The sequence below is a fragment of the Scyliorhinus canicula genome, chromosome 2 (assembly GCF_902713615.1).
Source record: "Scyliorhinus canicula chromosome 2, sScyCan1.1, whole genome shotgun sequence".
Lineage (NCBI taxonomy): Eukaryota > Metazoa > Chordata > Chondrichthyes > Carcharhiniformes > Scyliorhinidae > Scyliorhinus > Scyliorhinus canicula.
Genome location: NC_052147.1, coordinates 153,422,778 through 153,442,727, shown reverse-complemented (window position 1 = coordinate 153,442,727; position 19,950 = coordinate 153,422,778). Strand labels below are relative to the sequence as shown.

General features: G+C 45.7%; 1 protein-coding gene and 1 long non-coding RNA gene across 5 annotated transcripts in view; one reads left to right on the top strand and one right to left on the bottom strand.

The window, feature by feature from the left end:
- Nucleotides 1-3,246, top strand: part of raph1a (Ras association (RalGDS/AF-6) and pleckstrin homology domains 1a) — a 250,079-nt gene extending 246,833 nt beyond the window's left edge. For all 4 annotated transcript variants that reach the window (XM_038787932.1, XM_038787930.1, XM_038787922.1 and 1 more), the window contains one exon: nt 47-3,246. In XM_038787932.1, the coding sequence (XP_038643860.1) occupies nt 47-1,978 (1,932 nt within the window). In that variant the 3' untranslated portion in view covers nt 1,979-3,246. The remainder of the gene's footprint in view (nt 1-46) is intronic.
- LOC119960037 overlaps nt 1-19,950 on the bottom strand; it is a 67,669-nt gene that overhangs the window by 42,404 nt on the left and 5,315 nt on the right. The gene's annotated exons all lie outside the window — the stretch shown is intronic.

Below are 19,950 nucleotides of genomic sequence, written 5' to 3'. Positions count from 1 at the left end.
GAGAATTTTGGCAACTTTTTCTATTTACTCTTTTTTTCCTCTACAGATCAGGACGGAATCGGTCAGATCTTACCCTTCATCTGTCGCACCCACTTCCCCTCAGACCAGGATCAACGTGCCTCATGTAGCACCACAACCCTCCCCTCCCCCACCTCCTCCTCCACCACTTGCTGTCCCCTTTAGTAAATACAGCACCATCAGCAAACAGCAGCCAAGCAAACAGCCAGCTGCACCTTCCATTGTAACCCTACTTGTGGGAGCGCAGGCTATCCCTCCACCCCCACCCTCACAGCTGGTGAAGCCCCAATTGCTGGTAGAAAGTGATGGGCAGTATATTCCTCCACCAGCTCCCTCAACCCCACCACCCCCGTTACCTCTTCAGGCGATCCCTGCTCTGTCTGCATTGAAATCAGCACCACCCAGCCCTTCCCCCTTGGTGCCTGCCTTCACACCCCCACCTCCCCCACATAAATTACAGCAGCAAAGCATTCCATCCCCTGTCCAGTTCTTGGCTCCTCCTGCTCCTCCTCCTCCTCCCCCTCCCCCATTGCCACCCCTACTGCAGGGTATTGCCACTAAAAAGGTTGGGGCTCCATTTGGGACCTCACTAAACCATCCACCCCAAACAGCTCCCAAACCATCAGTGCCTAGTGTTGTTCAAATGGAACCCCCTCCAGCACCTCCCCCTCCACCAACATCGGCAAAACCTCCTAAATTCTCGGTTACACAGATCCCATTGCCCCCACCACCACCCTCTCTTCCTCCTGCCCCTCTTCCTCCTTCCCCTCATACAGCTACACTAAATCAGCTGGCCGGAGCTGCAGAACAGATGCCCATTCCTCCACCGCCTGCAGTTTCTATTGTAAAGCAGTCAATAAACCAGTTCCAGCCTCCGTCTGCACCCTCAACTGCAAAGCCATCGCCAGTCTCTCTTCAAGCCCCCATATCTCCCCCAGCTGTGAAGGCAAAACCCAAATGGCAGCCTAGTTCCCTCCCATCACCTGAATTTCCCCCTCCACCTCCTGAAAGCAGTTTACCCCAACCTCCCCCTCCGAACACCACTCCTCCTCCCACCCCAGTCAAATCAGCCTCAGTCAAAAAGCCTAAAAAAACGTCCAGCCCTGGTGGTAAGAAGCCACCGCCCACTCCCCAGAGACATTCCAGTATGAAAGGATCCAGTTGTTCAGAGGAGAAGGAGTCCAGAAAACCCATGGAAACCCTTGGCAATAAGTTTGAACAAACAACAGTTCCTTCAGCATCTCCAACATCAGATGCCACCACCTCACCACCTGCTCCTTCGAAGCCTGGTAAATTAAATTTGGCTGCGGTTAACTTGATGTTCCCACCGGGAGGGCCGCCGAGCAGAGGGCCAGGAGTTCCAGCTGTTTCCAAGGAGCCTGTTTCCGAGTTTCCCTCGCCTCCATCAGATTCAGACTTTCCACCCCCGCCTCCGGATTTAGATCTTCTACCCCCTCCTCCACTGGAGATGGCAGTTCCTGGTTTTTCCAATGCTGTCCCACCTAAAGTAGCTGTGGTGAATCCTCAGCCACAAACATGGTCTAAATCTTCAGTGAAGAAAGCGCCACCGCCAGTACTTCCTAAAAGGAGCGATAGCACCCGCTTGACACAAGGGGAGTCTACAGAACACCAGTCTCCTCCCATTAATCCAGTGCCAGTGTCTCCTAAGCCAGCCTTGTCCGTGCAGCCTCATTTTCTGGCTGACCTCAATAGGACTCTGCAGAGAAAGTCCTTCACTCGACACAGCTCACTAACGTCTGCACGTCTCTCCAAATCAGAGCCCATCACTACTATGGATGACATGGTGCTTCCACCCCCACCTCCGGAGTTCCTTTTTGACCAGGAATCTAGCAGCGCGTATGCATCTGGCAACATCTCAGGCTATGCAACGTTACGGCGTGGACCACCTCCAGCTCCACCCAAACGGGGAGACAACACCAAGTTAAGTAGGGACTGTTGATGAACCAGCCGCCTATGTGCTGTTTACATGCTGCTCCATATACTCATCGTCTGCAGTATTCAGAGTGATACATTAATTGCCTTTCTTAAAACTCTGGCTGCATACATCTTCCAACAAAATTAGATCGCGTTACTCTTAGTAGGAATCTCATCCTTGGATCAGTGGAGTGTTGTGTTTCACTTGTAAAGTCAAATCGCTCTACTTGTGTAAATATAGATGCTTTGATATATAATGGAACCTAGTTGGGGTTGGGTGCTGGGGTTTGTGTTTCATCAGAAAGTTTCCCAGTGGGCTCAATGGGGACGGGTTGAGGGTTTGTAGAGGTGGACCTAGAGGAAATTAATGTTTTCCTCTCAGTCAGATTAAATGTTGTTGGTGATTTGATTTTAAAGGAGTTTTGTCATTGGATGACTTCTTAATTAGCACATTCCCAGCTTGTGATAATTTGTAGCTTTTTGTTGTAGGGAACACGGGTTTGAAGTATGCTCTGAATTAATTGAGGAAGGGACTGTCGTTTCCCAACATTCTGTTGGTTTTCAGCAGCATGTTCCTCGTGGAAAGAAATTGTACAGTATCCCGACCAATTGAGCTTCTAAATTCTCACATGTTTTGAGCACAGGGCAGAATGATGGAACTGCTGCTAGCAGCTATCAGTCAACTGTTGGTTACTGATTTTAAAACTAATCGCAAAGCAGATTGGGAATTATTCAACCATGTTTGGACTGCAATTTCAGTGCAATTAAATGGGTCACCAGTTAACTGACAGAACCTTCTCCAGGCCAAAGCTTTGACCCATGTAAGCATTGGAACTACAGGAGACTTTAAGCTGCTATTTTGAAGGGTGAGAAATCCATGAGTTATTCAAGGAATTTATTTAGCTAAAATGTTGGGTGTTTTTGATTGAATGCAGAAAGATACTAAAGTGTAGACCTAGATTCTCGCTGTACAGGTCACAGAATAAGATTGTAAACCTCACTACTGCTTTTACAGTTGTCTTATTTGTGTCCACTGATGGTGTAGTTGATAGAGCTGATTTTCCCAGGTATTCCCAGGTTTGATTTTTTTTTTTACTTTCCACCGAGTTAGTTCAGCAAGGTAGCAGCTGGGTGATACGGTTAGCCAGTACTTGGGAAGCTACTACCACATGGGGCCGGTTTAGCTCAGGGCTAGGCCTGTGATGCAGAATAAGGCCAATAGTGTGAGTTCAATTCCCATACCGGCTGAGGTTATTCATGAAGGCCCGCTTTCTCCACCTTCCCCTGCTTATGGGCAGCACGGTAGCACAGTGGTTAGCACTGTTGCTTCACAGCTTCAGGGTCCCAGGTTCAATTACCGGCTTGGGTCACTGTCTGTGTGGAGTCTGCCCGTCTTTCAGGACTTGTGGGAGGAAACCGGAGCACCCGAAGGAAACCGACGCAGACACTGGGAGAAAGTGCAGAATCCACACAGACAGTGACCCAAGCAGGAATCAAACCTGAGACCCTGGTGCTGTGAAGCAATAGCGCTATCCACTGTGGGACTATGGCAACTTTACCATAACTATCACTGACCCCACTGGCAAGGAAATGTGTGCTGGTGAAGTAAAACTCACCTTGGTTGTGAAGCCGCAACCCCAGTCAAATTCCTTCCTGCCTCACAGCACCAGAGACTCTGGTTCAATTCCGGCCTTGGGTGACGATCTGTGTGACGTTTGCACGTTCGCCCCATATCTGCAAGGGTTCCCTCCCACAGTCCAAAAATGTGCGGGTTAGGTGGGGTTGTGGGGATAGGGTGGGGAGAGTGGGCCCAGGAGGGTTGGGCAGACTGAATGGGCCTCCTTTTGCACTAGGGATTTTTGGATTTTATGGATTTACTGAAGGCCAGACACTTACAGCAGCCAGGTAACCCAGCAAGCGTTACTGCTTGGAGAGAGGGGATGTCTGTGGCAGATCTGTGAATAAATTACCTTGTATGTTTAAGGGAAAAGGATCTAATGTCAGGATTGACTCTGAACATTTTCTTTCCAAACTTGTTGGTTGGATGTTCCCATGTGGAAATGTTGGCTAGTTCACAGAGTCAAAAAACGAAATGAAATCAATTTTTTCAATTGCCGCTCTGATTATGATAATACTGGTCTAAAACTGTGGGCGCGATTCTCCGCTCCCCAGGCCGGGTGGGAGAATCGTGGGAGAGCCGCTCTGGCCCCTCCCCCCCCCCCCCCCCCCCCAAAAATGGCGTGAAGCGTTTTGCGATTCTCCGGCCCAGATGGGTCAAGCGGCCTGACGTTCCCGACCTGTTCACGCCGGCGGCAACCACACCTGGTCGCTGCCGGCATGAACATCGCACGAAAGGTAAGTTTGGGGCCTGTGGGGGGCGGAGAGGGGATCGAGTACCACAGACGTGCTCTGGAGGGGACTGGCTCGCGATCGGTGCCCACCGATCGTTGGGCTGGCGTCTCTAAGAGACGCACTCTTTCCCCTCCGCCGCCCCGGAAGATCAAGCCGCCACGTCTTGCGGGTCAGCGGAGGGGAAGACGACAACCGCGCATGTGTGGGTTGGAGCCGGCGAACCTGCGCATGCGCAGCTGATGTCACTTAGCGCCGCCGGCTGCGTCATTATCGGCGCACCGCCTTGATGCCAGCATCAAGGCCTGGTGGCCAAGTTCCCCGCAACGCCGCTCCTAGCCCCCGGTGGGGGGGAGAATAGGGGGCGAGGAGCGGCCTCTGACGCCGTTGTAAAACACTCCAGGTGTGTGACCAACCAGCCAATAGTATCTGGATGCAAGTAGGCAACAAAGCAATATTCTGAAAGAACAGCTGCATTTGTCAGTGCAGGAACCTTGTTGCTCTGAAACGTGTAGGAATGAAAGTCTGAAGAGGTAACATGTGAAATAAGTAAGTACATAGGATCACAGCAGGAAGTTTGTGGTCGCTGTTTGTGTCAGGTTATAGGTATCAAAATGATGGGCAACTGCTTGTGTTTAAAAGATCGTGAAAGTGCGAGATTGCATTTTATGAACGTCAGATCACATTTTGTGGAGTCTTGCAGCTGAGAGGAGCCAAATTCCACCTACCCTTTCCTCACACCGTTGCAATTTTTTTCCATTTTGAGTATATATATATATATCCAATTGCTTTTTGAAAGTTACAATTGAATCTGCTTCAGCCTCCCTTTCCAAATCATCATTATTTACTGCAAAAGCCAAAATTCACTTTGCCTCTAATTACTTTGCAGGGTTACCTGAAATCTGTGTCCTTTAGTTACCAGCTGTCCTTCTGCTGGAATCAACTTTACTCTTACCAAAGCCCTTCATAATTTTGAACGTCTATATGATGTCGTTGCCTAAACCTCGCTTTTTAAAAAAAATGTTATTGAGGCAATCAAACACAACCATAAAGCAAGCAAACAAGGCTGCACATAATCAAAACAAATAAATATCTAACACCCCACCATCCCGCTCCACAACCTACTGCTGACATCTTAACTATTTTGAAGACTATTACTGATGAACGGCTGCCACCTCTGGGCAAACCCCTCCACAGACCCTCTCAAGGTGAATTTTATATGCTGCAGCCTCAGGAACTCTGCTAGGTCGTTCACCCAAACCCCTGGTTTCGGCAGTCCCGAGTCCCGCCATTCAAATAAGACCCGTCTCTGGGCGACCAGGGAGGCAAAAGCATCTCTCACTCCCTGGACTGCCGGGCCTTCTGACATTCCAAAGATCACCACTTCTGGACTCGGGACCACCTTCACCCCCAAGACCTCCAACATAACATCAGCAAACCCCCGCCAGAATCCCTCCAGCTTTGGACAGGCTGAAAACATGTGAACATGATTAGGGCCCCCTGTGCACCGCCCACACCTATCCTAAACCCCTTCAAAAAACCTGTTTATCCTGGCCACAGTCATATGTACCCTGTGGACTACTTTGAACTGAATATGGCTAAGCCAAGCACACAAAGAGGATGCGTTCACCCGCCTCAAAGCCTCCTCCCAAAACCCAACTTCCACCTCCCACTTACGCTTCACTACCTCAATCGGCGCTCCCTCCCAAACCATGAATTCCGTATAAATGTCCGATGCCCTACCCCCGTTTTTGACACCAACTTGTCCTTTAGTCCCTGGGGCTGCACGTGTGGAAAGGTCGGTACATGCTTCCTGACAAAATAAATACTGGAAACTATTCCCAGCAGGCAACTCTAGTTCTTCCACCAACCCCTCCAAGCACGAGAAGATGCCCCCAACGAATAGATCTCCAAACCACTCAATCCCCACCCATTGCCACCCCTGATGCCCCCCCCCCCCGAAGCAAACCTATGATTCCCGCAGATAGGTGCCCAAACTGAGGTCCCCCCTCCAGCCTCAGGGCCACCACCGCTACCAGGCTTGTAGAGTACCTGGCTAGTGAGAACGGTAGCGGCGCCGTCAACAGTGCCCACAAACCCGAGTCCTTACAAGAGGCTGCCTCCATCTGCTCCCATACCGACCCGACCCCCTTCCCCACTTCCTAACCATGGCTATATTCACCACCCAATAATAATTTATGAAGTTTGGAAGAGTGGCCGTAGTACCTTCCTAACCCGCAGGGCTTTACCCGCCCAAACAAGCCCCAATATCAGTGCATTCACCCTCCTTAAAAAAAGCCTTTGGAATGAAGATCGGGAGATTCTGGAACACAAATAAAAACCTCGGGAGAACCGTTATCTTCACCGATTGCACCCATCCCGACGGCGGGAGCACGTCCTACCTTCTAAAGTCCCCTTCATTTGTTCCACTAACCGAGCCAGATTCAGCTAGTGCAGCTGCTCCCACCCCTGCGCCATCTGAATGCTCAAATACCTAAAGCTCACTCCCACTATCCTAAACGGCAACGCCCCAAACCTCCTCTTCTGCCTCCTCGCTTGGATTTGGAAAACCTCACTCTTCCCCATATTCAATTTGTACCGTGAGAACTGACCGAGAACTGACCGAATTCTTCCAATATGTTCGTAATCCCCACAATAACTTTCAACGGGTTTGATATATGAAGCAGTAAATTGTCCGCATATAGCGAGACCCTAGGCTCAACCCCCCCCCCCCCCCCCCCGCAGTATCCCCAAACAATCCATTGACGCAATAACGGCATTGCCAATGGCTCTATCGCCAAAGAAAAGAGGAGAGAGTGGGCATCCCTGCCTCGTCCCATGGTGCAACTTGAAATTCTCCAAGCTCACCTGGTTCGTTTGCACTCTCGCCCGATATAACAGCCGGATCCAATCTACAAACCATTGCCCAAACCCAAACCGCCCCAACACCTCCCAAAGAGTCCCACTCCACCCGGTCGAAGGCCTTCTCTGCATCCATGGTGACCACCACCTCCATACATCGTCCCACCGGGGTCATCATTATAACATTCAACAGCTGCCTGATGTTAGCCAACTGATGCCTCCCCTTTACAAGCCCCATCTGAACCTCCCTTATCACCCCGGCACACAGTCCTCAATACACGAGGCCAGGATCTTGGCCAGTAACTTAGCGTCCACATTTAGTAATGAAGTTGGCCGATAAGACCACACTGCTCTGGATCCTTATCCCCCTTCAAAATTAAGGAGATTGAGGCCTGCAATAACGTAGTGGGGAGCACCCTCTTCTTCCTTGCCTCATTGAACACCCTTAGCAGCAGGGGCCCCACGTCCCATGAAAACCTTGTATAAAATTCCATTGGGAACCCACCCAGGTCCTTCCCTGCCTGCAACACCCCCGCACCCTTCAACACCTCCACCAGCCGAATAGGGACTCCCAGCCCCTCCACCAGATCCTCCTCCACTTTCGGGAACTCTAGCCAATCCAAGAAACGGCTCATTCCCTCCACCCCAGCTTGGGGTTCTGACTTGTATAGTCTCTTATGTCCCTGAATATCACATTCACCCCCACTGGGTCCAAGACCATCTTCCCTCTCCTGTCCTTCACCTTTCCGACCTCCCTCGCCGCCTCCTGCTTCCTCAATTGGTGTGCTAACACTCTGTGCGTACTGAGTATTCCCATTCACTCCACGTACTGTGCGTGCACCGAATATTCCCATTCACTGCACGTACCAAGTATTCCCATTCACTACACGTTGTGTGTGCATACCGAGTATTCACATTCACTACACGTACTGTGCGCGTACCGAGTATTCCCATTCACTACACGTACTGTGCGCGTACCGAGTATTCCCATTCACTACATGTACTGCGCGCGTACCGAGTATTCCCATTCACTACACGTACTGTGCGCGTACCGAGTATTCCCATTCACTACACATATTGTGCGCGTATCGAGTATTCGCATTCACTACATTTACTGTGCGCGTACCGAGTATTCGCATTCACTACACGTACTGTGCGCATACCGAGTATTCCCATTCACTACACGTACTGTGCGCGTACCGAGTATTCCCATTCACTACACATATTGTGCGCGTATCGAGTATTCGCATTCACTACATTTACTGTGCGCGTACCGAGTATTCCCATTCACTACACGTACTGTGCGCGTACCGAGTATTCCCATTCACTACAGCACTCCCCGAGGTTCTGTTAATATTTTGAGAGTGAGTCAGTGGTGAAAGATGTGACAATGACCAGAAATTCAGTGGAGGGTTTTGAAGAATCAGTGGTGCTTGATGTTTGGTACAAAATTAAGCATCCATTGGGGATGGATGTTTGTAAAACACACCCACCATAGCCAAATGGACCGTAGTACTTCACATTTGCTTGTTAAGTGCGCAATATGTGAGCTGAATCCAGTTTATTCACAAATTTGTATATTTATTTTTGTCTCGTCCTCTTTCAGTTTACATATGGTCCAGCCAGGATTTGATGATCAACCTCCCACTATCCTGGGTTTTTATAGCCCAATAAATAATAATGATGCTGGTTTGGAAACCTTTTCAACCAAGAACTTAGAGAAAATATCGTGAAAAGTAGTTTTTGCCTCATGCCAGGTACCATGATGCATAGCTCTGGTAAAAGTGGGCTAGATTAAGAGATTCCTGAGTATTTACCCTATAATTGGCCCATTAGAATCTGACAATGGCACAGTGGTTAGCACTGCTGCCTCACAGGGCCAGGGTTGAATTCTGGCATTTGGTGACCGTCTGTATGGAGTTTGCACATTCTCCCCATGTCTGCGTGGGTTTCCTCCGGGTGCTCTGGTTTCCTTCCACAGCCCAAAGATGTTAAGGTTAGGTGGATTGGTCATGCTAGAATTGTCCCTTGGTGTCCAAAGATGTTCAGGTTAGGTGGAGTTCTGGGGATAGGGCAGGGGATTGAGCCTAGGTAGGTGCTCTTTCTGAGGGTCGATGCAGACCTGATGGGCCGGATGGCCTCCTTCTGCACTGTAGGAGTTCTATGTTGTGTGGTGAGACTTGTGACACGATTTATATTGTTTCCTCTTCGCTTCAGAGTGATTTATTTTCTTAAACATTGAAAGGATCATACATCAGGCAATTCAATCTGGGACCTTTTGACCTGTTCAAAGTTGGGTAAAATTTACAACCTATCATTCGCCTCATTCTGAAAGATGGAAAAATTTATTGTATTTGAATTTTTATTCATTCAAAGAAGTCAGTTTTGTCAAAGTTGGCAGCCTATTTAACAAAGAGACCTAAAAGAAGGGTCTTCCTTTCTACTCTTATCAATGCCCCACCTGATTTTAAACACCTGTTAAATTTCCACTTAAACAATCCCAGCCTCTATAGTACCTCCACATAACTAAAGTCCTCCAACCCTAATACCATTCTAGTAAATCTTTGCACCTTTGCCACAGCCTTGACGTCCGTCCTGAAATGTGGAGCACAGAATTGGATGTTGCAACCTACCTGAGACCTAACTGGTACTCTGTCTCTGTGAAGCCATGGATGTCATTAGCTGTTTTATTAGTGTTCTCTACTTGCCCTGCCACCTTCAAAGATTTATATCTGTAAACTCTTCATTTTCTCTGCTCCTGCACCAATATAAAATTAGTTTATATTGCCTCTCATTTTTACTTCCAAAATGCATCCCACTTCTCCGCATTATACTTAATCTGCCATGTCTGTCCATTTGAAGGGTCTGCAACTGTATTTTTCCCTGGTTACTATTTTTCTTAGTTTCAAGTAAAGTTTGAAATTATGCCTTGTACGTTCAAATCCAGATTATTAATGTATCAAAAAGAGCAATGATCCTGATACAACACTGTATACTTTCTTCCTCTCCGAAACACAACCTTTCACTACTCTGTGCTTTCTTTGCCTTCACAGTTTAGTATGTCCAGGTAATCAGTTTCTACTTTTGGCCAAAGGATAAATAGCGACTGGAACACTGGGAATTCTTTGAGGGCTGCGTAGTGATCTTAAAGTGCTAACGGCACAGTGGATAGCACTGCTGCCTCACGGCACCATGATTGAATGGCGGAGCAGACTCGATGGGCCGAGTTGCCTAATTCTGCTCCTCTGTCTTATGGTTCGATCCCAGCCCTGGGTCACTGTCTGTGTGGAGTTTGCACATTCTCCCATTGTCTGCCTGGGTCTCACCCCCACAACCCAAAGATGTGCAGGGTAGGTGGATTGGCCACACTAAATTGCCCCTTAATTGGGAGGAAAAAAAACTGGACACCTTAAATTAAAAAAAATAATAAAATACTTAATAATCTTCTTGCATGAGCATCTGGAGCACTAATTGCCAAAAGTCCAAATTATTTCTGAGTTCCCTTTCAACCTACAGATCGTAAACTGCCCAGAATCTGTGTCCCAGACCAGAATAGAAAGGGAAGAATTTGAATACATGTTGAACACATTTCCCACATCTGGCCTGAGGGAACTTGAACTTCATTCTGATTGCTTTGGTGAAATGGCGATGAAACAGGGAACCCACTGCAAGTATAAACATTTTAGGTAAATGGTAACCAGGCTATGAATTGGTGATTAGATCCTGAAGGGATGACCTGGAACTCGCTTCCATCGCCCTCCTGGGGAGCAGAAACAATTAGTGATTTCATAATAAAATGGGATGGGCACTTCAAGGAAACAAACTTGCAGGGATCGCGTGGGGCTGCCTGGATTGCTCTGTGGGGAATCGGTATGGACTCGATGAGCTGAATGGTCTCCTGCTGTGTCTTAAATAACCAAATGCAACACAGAATGCTGTTGTAGAATTCTGGCATCTTTGCACAAATTAACAATCTCAGATTGTTTTGTTCCTGATCATGCAGATGTTGAATTCTTCCACTAACCTCCGGCCTCAAAACAGATGACGTAGTTTCACAGATGAAATTCCCCTCTATTTTATGGTTTTTAAGTGTCTGCAGTGGGGACTGTGCTGCATCTATTTAGTAACTCTTTTTGGGGAAGAGAGTGTGAGCTTTTGTTGTGACACTCTAGCCCTCTGATAATAGTCTGTACTCCCGCTTGTCATGAATATTGACAAGCCGATTGAGCGCATGTCTGAATATCTCCTGTTATGTTGATAGCGACAGGAGCTAGTTCATGTCAAATAATTTCAAAAGATAATTATTTCTTAAGGCACATTGTCAAATGATCAGGAGGTCTAAGACCATGAGATATAGAAGCAGAATTAGGCCACTCGGCCCATCCAGTCTGCTCCGCCATTCAATCATGGCTGATATTTTTCTCATCCCCATTCTCCTGCCTTCTCCCCATAACCCCTGATCCCCTTATTAATCAAGAACCTATCTATCTCTGTATTAAAGACACCCAGTGATTTGGCCTCCACAGCCTTCTGTGGCAAAGAGTTCCACAGATACACCACCGTCTGGCTGAAGAAATTCCTCCCCATCTCTGTTTTAAAGGATCGTCCCTTTAGTCTGAGATTGTGTCCTCTGGTTCTAGTTTTTCCCACAAGTGGAAACATCCTCTCCACGTCCACTCTATCCAGGCCTCGCAGTATCCTGTAAGTTTCAATAAGATTTCCCGCCCCCCCATCCTTCTGAACTCCAACGAGTACTGACCCAGAGTCCTCCACTGTTCCTCATACAACAAGCTTTTTATTCTACGGATCATTCTTGTGAACCTCCACTGGACCCTTACCAACGCCAGAACATCTTTCAGTAGATATGGGGTCCAAAACCACTCACAATACTCCAAATGGCGTCTGACCAGAGCCTTATACAACCTCAAAAGTACATCCCTGAACATTCTCCCCGTGTTTGCATTGGTTTTTCCCCCATAATCTAAATATGTGCAGGGTAGATGGATTGGTCATGCTAAATTGCCCCTTAATTGGAAAAAATTAATTGGGTACTCTAAATTTAAAAAAAGTACACCCCTGCTCTTGTATTCTAATCCTCTTGATATGCATGCTAACATTGCATTTGCCTTCCAAACTGCCGCCTGAACCTGCACGTTGATGTGGGAAATAACTCACTTCTTGTACTTTGGAATGATATACATTGTAGTTTATCAGGCTACTGTATAAATATCCCATAATCGTTATAAGTATCACCTTGTGCCCCTCCACACACACACGCACACTCTTGTCCACTTCTATTCTACAGAAGCTCTCTGAAACAATCACAGAATTGTTCAGATGCAAAAGGAAGCCATTCATCAGATGATGTCTGCACCCCCTTTCCAAATGTGCATTATGACTTAATGCCGTTTTCATGCTTTTTCCCGGTAGCCTTGCACATTGTTTCTTTTCAAATAATCATCTAATGTCCTCTTCAAAGCCTCAATTGAACCTGCCTCCACCACACTTCCAAGCAGTGCATTCCAGACCCCAACCACTGTGTGAAAAAGTTTTTCATATATCACATTTATTTCTTTTGCAAATCACTTCAACTCTGCCCTTTCATGCTGCTTTTGAATGGGAGCAGTTTTCCCTGTCTATTCTGTCCAGTCCCCTCATGCTTCTCTCTCAAATCTCCTTGGCCTTAACTCCGTTCTCTCTCCACTGATGCTGTCAGATCTGCTCAGATTGGCCAGTATTTTGTTTTTGTTTCAGATTCCAGCATCCGCAATAATTTGTTTTTATCTGTTCTTAGCCTTCTTCTCTCCAAGGAGAACAGTCCCAACTTCTCCAACCTATTCTCAAAACTGAAGTTTCTCATCCTGGGAACCATTCTTGTGAACCTCTTCTGCACACTCTCCTATGCTTTCATATCCTTCCGTGCAGCACTGTACACAATATTCCGCTGAGGTCTAGTGTCTTGAACAAATTCAGCCTTAACCTCCTTGCTCTTGTACTGTATACCCTTATTACTAAAGCCCAGGATACTATATGCTTTATTAACTACTCTCTCCACCTGTCCTGCCACATTCAATGATCTATGCACCTACACACTCTGCTCCAGTACCCCCTTAAGAATTCTACCTTTGAATCAGGCAGTAACATAATGCACCCAAGTGTTAGAATCAATGTGGTGCAGACAATCCAGGACCTCTTAACTGCAGTTTATTTTGATTTTGTTCATTCTCAGGATGTGGATGTCGCTGATGAGGCCAGCATTTACACGCTCTTGTCCTTGGAGGGTAAGGGTAGGCTGCGTGGTGAAGGCTCTCCCATAGTGCTGTTAGGAAAGAGTTCCAGGTCTTGATACAAGCATAATGAATTAATAGCGACATATCTCTAAGTCAGGATGATGTATGGCTTAGAGGGGATCTTAGAATGTTTCCATGCATCTGCTTCCCTTGTTCTAGGTAATGGAGGTTGCAGCTATGGGAGGTGCCACTAAAGAAAGCTTGACATTTTGCTACAGTGCATTCTGTAAATTGTACAAACTTCAGACATTTTGTGTTGGAGGTCATAGATGTCTAAGGTGGTGGATGGAATGCCAATCAAATGTTTTTGAGTGCTTAAACTGCACTAAGGGTTCAGGCCTGAAACTGTAGTCAGGCATAGGAAGCTTGTGTGAACAGTGCATATTTTTGTTGATGCGACTTTGTTGCTACCCCTTTTGCACTTGCTCAATATTGTGAGTGGTATTTCCCCATGACAAATCCTCGCCCCAGCACTTCCTTTCAGGGTCCTGCGAATGGATATTAAAGTAGGAGTGTTGATAGTATTTTTATTATTGATTCTGAGGTTGGAGTGAAGCAAAGGATCCTGCTCTTTTCTCTTTCCTCCTCCTCTCCCCCCCCCCCCCCCCCCCCCCCCAAAACCCCTTCCGTTGCATTTTCTTCCACTTCCCAACAGCTTCCCCAGGAATGCCGGAATTGGAAAATTGTCTGATCTCTACTCTCAAATACCAACTGCACAGTCGGTGTAAAAAACATCCTTAAAGGGTACTACTGGAACAGATATCAATAAGTAAATGGGCAAGAAATTATTGTCCAGCTGTTGAGTGTAACACAAATTTAAAGATCCTGGTGCGTTTTTCCCTTTCTGAATTGGATTTTTTATGAATCTCTTTTTATCATCTCGCAATGAAACAGCTTGAGGGTTTTTCACCAAGGCTTCAATGGCCAATTGGCCTTTCTCAATCCAGATGACTTTTGAAAGAGTGCTGATATGGTTGCAGAAATAGGGGTCGAGGGAAGGAGGAAGACAGGAACGGGGTGAATGTGGGAGAGGAAAGTTTGTACCAAAGAAAAACACATGATTTATTTTTTGCCAAAGAATCAGTTGTCGATGCTGGAAGTATAAATGGTGCACTGGATTTGGGTCGGATGAGAGAGTTCACAGACTCTTAGTACTGAACACACTGGGAGGGGTAAGTCAACAATGTAATGGTAAAGCAATGAGAGAGACCCTGTCAATAAACGACTGAGGTACTGTTTACAGTCACTGCAGCGGGTTGGAGTGGTCTGGTGCTGTTTGTCATAGTTTAGTGATCTCTCTGCACCGTTTCATATTATTTGCATGTCTTGCCCTCGTGTTGAGTTCAGATTCAGCAGCAATTGGGGCTGCTGAGTTATTTAGGAGAGCAGCTCAATTTTCTGTTACGTTCATAAGCCGAAGACTGGGAGCGTTGTTCCAGTGCCACTATTTCTGTAATCAGGAACCATACAGGCCAACCTTTTAACTGAGAAGCATGAGCTACAAGTCTGTCGAGGGCCAATGTCACTGGTGCTTCTGCATATCTTCTCTTGGAAGCTATGAAGCATCCTTACCTTGCATTACATAGTTCAGATACATTCTTACCATAAGAACGCAGTCAGAACCATGGCTCAGCCCTGTATCACCTGTTGTGCCATCATGTGTGGGATGGGGGGAGAGGGGGTGTCATGATGGGTGTGAGGACCACAATATATGTAATTAACTGATAAATCTCACAGCATGGGCCAAGCTGGTGTCTGTGCAGATTGGGGAATGTTTTGCCTTAAATTGGACACATGAGAAATGTCAGCCTGTAACTGGAGAAGGCTAAAAAATCATAGCCATTCTCAACTTGTCACAATGGGTAGAAAGTCAAGTTTTATGTGTTTAGTTTTGGTATTTTTTGCTGTACAGTTGTTTTTGAATGCTGCTGGTTAAATGCAGAGAATGTTGGCTCATGATCTGACTAAAACATAATGCTGTAGCATGTGGTAAAGGCCATCCTCGTACCCCTTCTCTGGGAGTGACTGGCTTCAGTACGGGAAAGATCACTGTCAAAGTTGGAGAATAATGTATATAATTTTTGCCCCTTCCACCCCTATGTTCACTCTAAGAGAAGAACATATGCAAGTTCCTTTTTTAAAAAAATGTAAACTCTGAAATGTATTAATACTGGAGACTGTAATTAATGCATGGCAAACATATAACAGTTTTTATGACAATAAATTGATTTCAAGTTAAGTGTGGACCTCTTGATCTGTGTAATCTCAGTCACACTACCATATCAGACTGTGTAGGGTTTGCTGGATACCGGTTAATCCCAGAATTACTTTACTAGCCCCTGGGAGAGTTAATGCTGCAGCATTGATTCATTGGAAAGGGAGTGTTCCCCACCCTCCCAGAATACTCCCATGATAAGCTCATGGAAAATAGGACACGATAGATGCCACGTATTTCAAGGACAAGTGAAAATAATTTCAATGACTGAGCATAACAATTCTGAGAAAATATATTGAGGCTGTATCAACAGTCTCTCACTGCTGTGTGCTGCAGAATCTGAGCTGATTATCAGTTATTTATATATATATATATATTCCATTCATGCCCTGAAGTTCTAAATGAACCCGAACACCACTTTCAATTCTTCTTTGTCTACTTCATAAACAATTTCACATAAAACCCTGAAGTTTTTGTACAAATGAAGCTCTATTCTACATGCCTCTGATCTCAACCACGACAAGTGTTCTCAAACAAGCGTCAGCACTATGGCCAAAGGGTAAGAAAAGCAACTTCTTGTCAATGTGATGTAAAAAGCAATCACCGTTTAGCCACATTGGACTTCAGGTATGATGTGATTGCCCTTGAGAGGGTTGGCAATGATGGGAGATGGTGGGGTACTTTTTCCTCTTTGTCCCCACCTCTCGGGTGTCGACAACAAGATTGTCTTTTAGAGGGAGGGTTTTAAAACCCTTTTTAGAGTTGTGACTTTGATTAATGAACAAGGAAGCTGACTTTCGGATGAGTTTCAATCAGAAGATCATGTTTGTTCACAACAACACCAAATGTAAATACAATGAAAAACATTCCATCACGCACACAGACACACACACACACTTGAGTGAGTAAAGATTGATTCCAGATGCAAAGCATATATATTTACGTCATAAACAGGAATAGAAGAAGCAAATCACATGTTTAAATGTAGTCCTTTAAGATGCATACATTGCAGGCTTGGACAGGCTCTCTAACTCTCATGGTTCTTTAGAAGAAGTTCTGGGTTTCCAAAGACATGGCCAAATTTCTGTAGAAACAAATCTTTGCCGGCGAAGACAAAATAATCCATTTCTCAATGCCTGGGTTGACTGATTGTTCAGGCAGGATTCTTGTCGTCTTGCTGGAGGAATGGTCCATCCTGCCCGAAGAGACATAGAAAGAATCTTTTTCCCATAGTGGAGGGATCAATAACCCGGGACCATAGATTTAAGGTAAAGGATTTTAGAAGTTGAGGTGAAGCCAAACTTTATGGTGATGATCTTTGGGGTGCTAGAGCTGCCGAAGGGGAAGGGGGCCGATGTTGTGGGCTTTGCCTCTCTGATTGCCCGGCAACAGATACATTTGAATTGGAGATCGGCTACACCACCGGGGGTTGTGGCATGGCTGGGGGATCTGTATGAATTTCTCAGGTTGGAGAAAATCAAATTTGCCTCAAGGTCAGAGAAGGCCATTCATGGCTATTTAAGGACCTGTTTGTCAAGGGGGTGGTGATTAAAAGGGGAAAAATGTATAACCTTGCTTGTGTAGATTATTCCCCTATTAAAGCATTAAAATGTGCATTTCACCATCATTCTCAACTTGCCCTGCCATTTCAAACATACATTTATGTACACCCACAGGGTCTCTCGAATCCTGTAACCCCTTCAACGTTGTACTATTTAATTCCTATTGCCTCTCTGCACTCTTCCTAGCGAAAGGTTTCACCTGATATTCTCTGTTTAAATTCCATCTACCAGGTGTCTGCCTATTTTCACCAGTCTGCTGATGCCTCCTGAAATAAAAATCAAAGTGCTGGAAAAGCTGGGCAAGTCTGGCAGCATCTGCGGAGAGAGCGACAAGGGTTAATGTTTTGAGTCCAATCTGACTCTCCTTTGGGAACTGATGTTTTATTTTAGATTTCCAGCATTTGCAGTATTTTGCTTTTGTTTTCCCGACTTCCTGAAGTCTATTATTATCCTCCTCGCTATTTACCGCAGTTGAGTTTCATATCATGTGCAAGTTTTGAAATGATGTCTTGTATCACCAAGTTCAGGTGATTAGTATATATGAAGAAGGGCAGTGGTCCTAGTTGAAGAGATGGTAGTTCTGAAAATATTATAAAATTACCACAAATTATAATTGCAGAAGAAATGCTCTGAAGAAGAATCATGGGGCCTTGAAATATTAATTCTATTTTGCCTTTTCACAGATGCTGCCGATCTGCTGAATTTTTCTAGCATTTTGTTTCTTTTTCAGGTTCCAGTATCCTCAGCATTTTGCTTTTATATTATTGTGGAAAAAATGCTGGAGCCAAGGCTTTTTACCATTAAGTTTCTCTCCTGTTTAAAGAAATTCTGTAGTTGCCTGCTAGAGATAGCAAACAGTAGATTGTGTGTTCAAGAGGGTGGTTATCTCGGTCACCTAGCCACAGGCCTTTATGAAGACATTGAGGCTTCATGTCCACTTATCTAAACGACTGTCTGGTGAAGATCACAAGATGCTCTTAGAAGAGATGAGCAATAATGTAACTTCATCGACTAGGGGACTGGAACAGGAGAGTTTTACATCGGGCATCTGTCCTTTGGTTATCGGACAATTGGATGAGAATAAGTGATCAGCAAGTGAGACCCATCAGCCAAGAGAGTTTTCTGAAGTGCATGGATCAATGCTGGCTTTGCACTAACACTCTGCTTAACTCAAAAAAGACAGGCTTTCACTACTAGCTACAGAGATCACAAGGCTTCATCCATCCGTCTGTCCAACATGGGATCAGTAAACTGTTCTCACCTCCTGTAACCGGAACTCTCCTTTTTGGATAATCTGCGACCCCTGGGCCAAATCTTGCACTACCTTTGCTAGTGTTACATCCATATTGCCACTGTCCCTTTAATCCCATGGATTTTAATTTTATCAACATATCTATTAAGTGGTACTTCATCAAACACCTTTTGAAAGTCAATATGCAAATCGTCAACTGCAATGACCTCCTTCACCTTCACGACTAATTCATCAATGATCTGGAACAACTCAGTCAGGCACAACCTGCCTTAATCAAATCCATTCTTTCATTTATCAGACAATTAGTTTCCTCCCGATTACTGTCTCTAAATGTTTTCTCACCACCAGTAATAGACTGGCCTTGTCACTCTTCCCCTTTTTTGAACATTTGTAATCCTCCAGTCCTCTAGAAACACCCCCATATTGAAAGAGGATTGGAAAATTGTGGCCAGTCTACATCCTTCCCTCAGCAACCTAGGATGCATCCCAATGAGACCAGGTAACTTTTTTTACTTAGAGCACCGCAACTTTTTAATTTAATTATCTCCTCTTTATCTACTTTTATCCTATTCAATATTCACTACTGCCTTCTCCTTTCCTGTAAAATTGGCCTTCGGTGGACTACTCATTGTATCCCAGCCCTTCCATATGCCTCCACAAGAGGTAATTTTTGGTCCCTATTTCATAGAACTTACAGGGCAGACTGAGATAATTTGGCCAATCGAGCCTGCACCAGAACTTGGAAAGAGCACCCTACTTAAACCCACATCTCCACCCTATCCTAGTAACCCCACCTATCATTTTTGGACATAAAGGGCAATTTAGCATGGCCAAACCACCTAACTGGCACATCTTTGGACTGTGGGAGGAAACCAGAGCACCTGGAGGAAATCCACGCAGACACAGGGAGAAAGTGCAAACTCCTCATCACAGAGGCCGGAATTGAACCCGGGTCCCTGGAGCTGTATGGCAGCAGTGCTAACCACTGTGCTACCATACCGTCCCAACCTTGCTCAGACTACCCTTTCTTTATCGATGTGTTTCTAGACTTGGGTTCCCTTTATATCAGCTGCTAATCCACTCTTAACTCCCAAACAGCACTGTGGATGTACAGAAAATAAACTATGCAAAGGAATCAGCGAGAATGTGAATTAGTGCAGTTGCTGATTGAACGCAATGTGAAAGTACGCAGTTGAGAGCACCCTCTAGTGGAAAGAAAAGGTGACTACAATTGACATTTATAGTCTCCCTCAGTCCAGTACTAACTAAACCTGCACTGGCTTCCAATTAGGTGCAATCCAAGCACCGTAGAAGTACAATACAGGAACAGACCATTCAGCTCAACTGGTCGTACTGGGGTTTATGCTCCACAAGAGCTTCCTCCCACTCCTCTTCATCCAAACACTGTTAGTATTACCTTTTTTAAATTTGAGAGTACCCAAATCATTTTTTCCAATTTAAGGGGGA